The 2,483-nt window shown below is 31.2% G+C and overlaps 1 protein-coding gene across 1 annotated transcript; it reads left to right on the forward strand.

Annotated features, from left to right (window-relative positions):
• Positions 1 to 611: 611 nt before the first annotated feature.
• LOC107030466 (transcriptional regulator TAC1) lies at positions 612 to 1,184 on the forward strand. Its single transcript, XM_015231741.1, has one exon. The coding sequence runs from the start codon at positions 612 to 614 to the stop codon at positions 1,182 to 1,184; it is 573 nt and encodes a 190-aa protein (XP_015087227.1).
• The last annotated feature ends 1,299 nt before the right edge of the window (positions 1,185 to 2,483 follow it).

Here is a 2,483-nt window from a genome sequence, read left to right on the forward strand (position 1 = left end):
ATTTCTTGAACATGGGTACACCAAGTAAAATGTATTGACGTGAGAATCCTTAATTCTCAAGGTTAAAAGCTCAACATTTAATCACGTGGACCATTTAGATATTTTGTAGTACGAATGCTAGAATATAATATTATACATATTCTAAAATATATATATATATATATATCTGATTTTACGATGAGAGCATAGGTGCCAATGCCCTTTCTTTTTCTCTAAATTTACGATTGTACACAATTTTACCTTACATTTCAAATCCAAAGCTATTTTTATAAATAAATAATAATTGAAAGAAAGCAAGTATATAGGAAGCCGGCAGGCTAGTAAAACTAGTCCAAATTTCAACTAAAAATACAATAAATAAAGAAAAATAACCTTTACCTAAAAACTAAACAAAAATTTTATCTATTGTCCTTGTCATTGTCCTTATAAAATGATCATTTCAACTATACTAAAGAATTACCAAAACTACTTTAATTTGCAATTCCTAAAAGAAAAAAAAGTGCATTTTTAAAAACACAAAGAGAGAGGGTTTCATTTTCGAGTCTGTTTTTGATTTTTCCGACCTTGAAAAAAATAATAATTCTAGCTACCATAATTTCATCCATCATCAAATGGCATCGGAAAAAATCAACAATTATTCCGATAGCTCAAGTGAAGACACAACGATCGATCGCGAATCGGAGAAATTCAACGATGGTATAGGGCGTTCCTATGAGTGTAATTTTTGTAAAAGAGGGTTTACAAATGCTCAAGCTTTAGGAGGTCACATGAATATTCATAGAAAAGACAAGTTGAAAGCCAAGCAAAATAATCAAGAATCTTCAACAAAATTATCCAAGGAAGCTAATTATGTCTTTGATAATTCAAGGTATAATAATAATAATTATGCACCTATTTCAAGTCATGATGAATTACAACATCATGATCACTATTCTAGGGCACAAATGAATAGTTATCAATTTCATTTTCAGTTACCTCAAAACCCTAGTTATAACCAACATGTTTATAATCAACACCACGATGGATCGCGTACGAGGCATGAAAATTATTATGATGGTAATAACCTTAGTTTGAGAATTGGACCTACACTTATTGATGATGATGATGAAGAAGGAGGAGGCAAGAAAGATGTGGATGAAAGTGAACTCGATTTGGAGCTTCGTCTTGGTTATAGTAATCATTAATTAATTGTCGTTAGAGATCAATTTTTATTTCTATACTTAGTAGTTTGAAGAAATGGTCATGGTGTACAAAGATCAAGTGGAAAAGTGGTTACTCATTGAAGTGCTTGATTCAGAAGGCAAAAGGGGAAAATAGGGGACCAATTGGTGAGTAAAATGTTTAAGTTTGTTCCTTAGAAAAACTTCAATATCTATCTCAAGAAATATGTGCATATATTACACACATATCTTTTTACTTTTTTAGTGTGTAGGTATATGAACATTGTTTGCAAGTTGTACTTTTGTTCTTCTATTGTTATATGTATGGATTATTAAAGAAACATTTGTGCCTCAACATGTTGTATATTGTTTTGATATGATTCCTTCACTCGTTATTTCTTTTTCGATATGTTTTTCCTTGAATCGGAGGTCTGTTGAAACAACATCTCTGCCTCTCGAGATATATAGAAGTAAGGTCTGCTAACACTCTACTCACTCTTGTTTAGGTTTATTGTTGTTGTTGTTGTTGTTATGGCTCAATGTTTTTGTGTTTGATACATATATGGTTTATTCTTCTAGTTTTTGTGCCATTAACTTCAAAATAAGTAAACAAGAAGGATTATTTTATCTAATCCACAAATTGTGTGTCATTTTCCCTTATCTTCACATGCCAAGAAATGATGATGGTCAGCTAGTGCAATAATGTCTAAAAATTGAGTGATCATCAATGAGTTATTAATTTTCCTAGGCTTATGCCATTGATAGCACCATGTAAATTTAGGAATTGCTTTTAATTCTTAGCTAAATGGAGCAATCTTCTATATAAGTTAAGCCAAGCCAAGCAAAAGATCCATCATGGAATTAATTACTTGTTGAACATTTGCAAGTTAAAATATAGTATGAAAATAGTTTGAGTGTTCAATATTTGTACTCATTTCTCTTTGATCATCTCCATGGACATTAATGATGATCATTTGAGTATTCCTACCATTGGTTATTGATGTGAGACTTGTTCTCCTTGTATGATTATGGAAAGCTCTTACCTAATCAACTTAGCTAGTTTTTTGGGTTGATGCAAATTTAATTAGGATTAATTTTTTTATATGATATCAAAGTTAGACTCGTCCCAATTCTTTATTTATTTGATGTTAGGTGTGTATATTAATTATATTATCACGTTTTTATATGATTTTGGACAAACCTCACCTCATAAGTTAGATTCTGTAGTTGACTTAATCAGAACCAACATCTATTTTTTTTCACATGGTATTTTCATCTCAATTTTTGGCTAATTGCATGTCTCCCCCCCCCCCCCCCCCCCCC

Source organism: Solanum pennellii, chromosome 9 (genome assembly GCF_001406875.1).
Source record: "Solanum pennellii chromosome 9, SPENNV200".
Classification (NCBI taxonomy): domain Eukaryota; kingdom Viridiplantae; phylum Streptophyta; class Magnoliopsida; order Solanales; family Solanaceae; genus Solanum; species Solanum pennellii.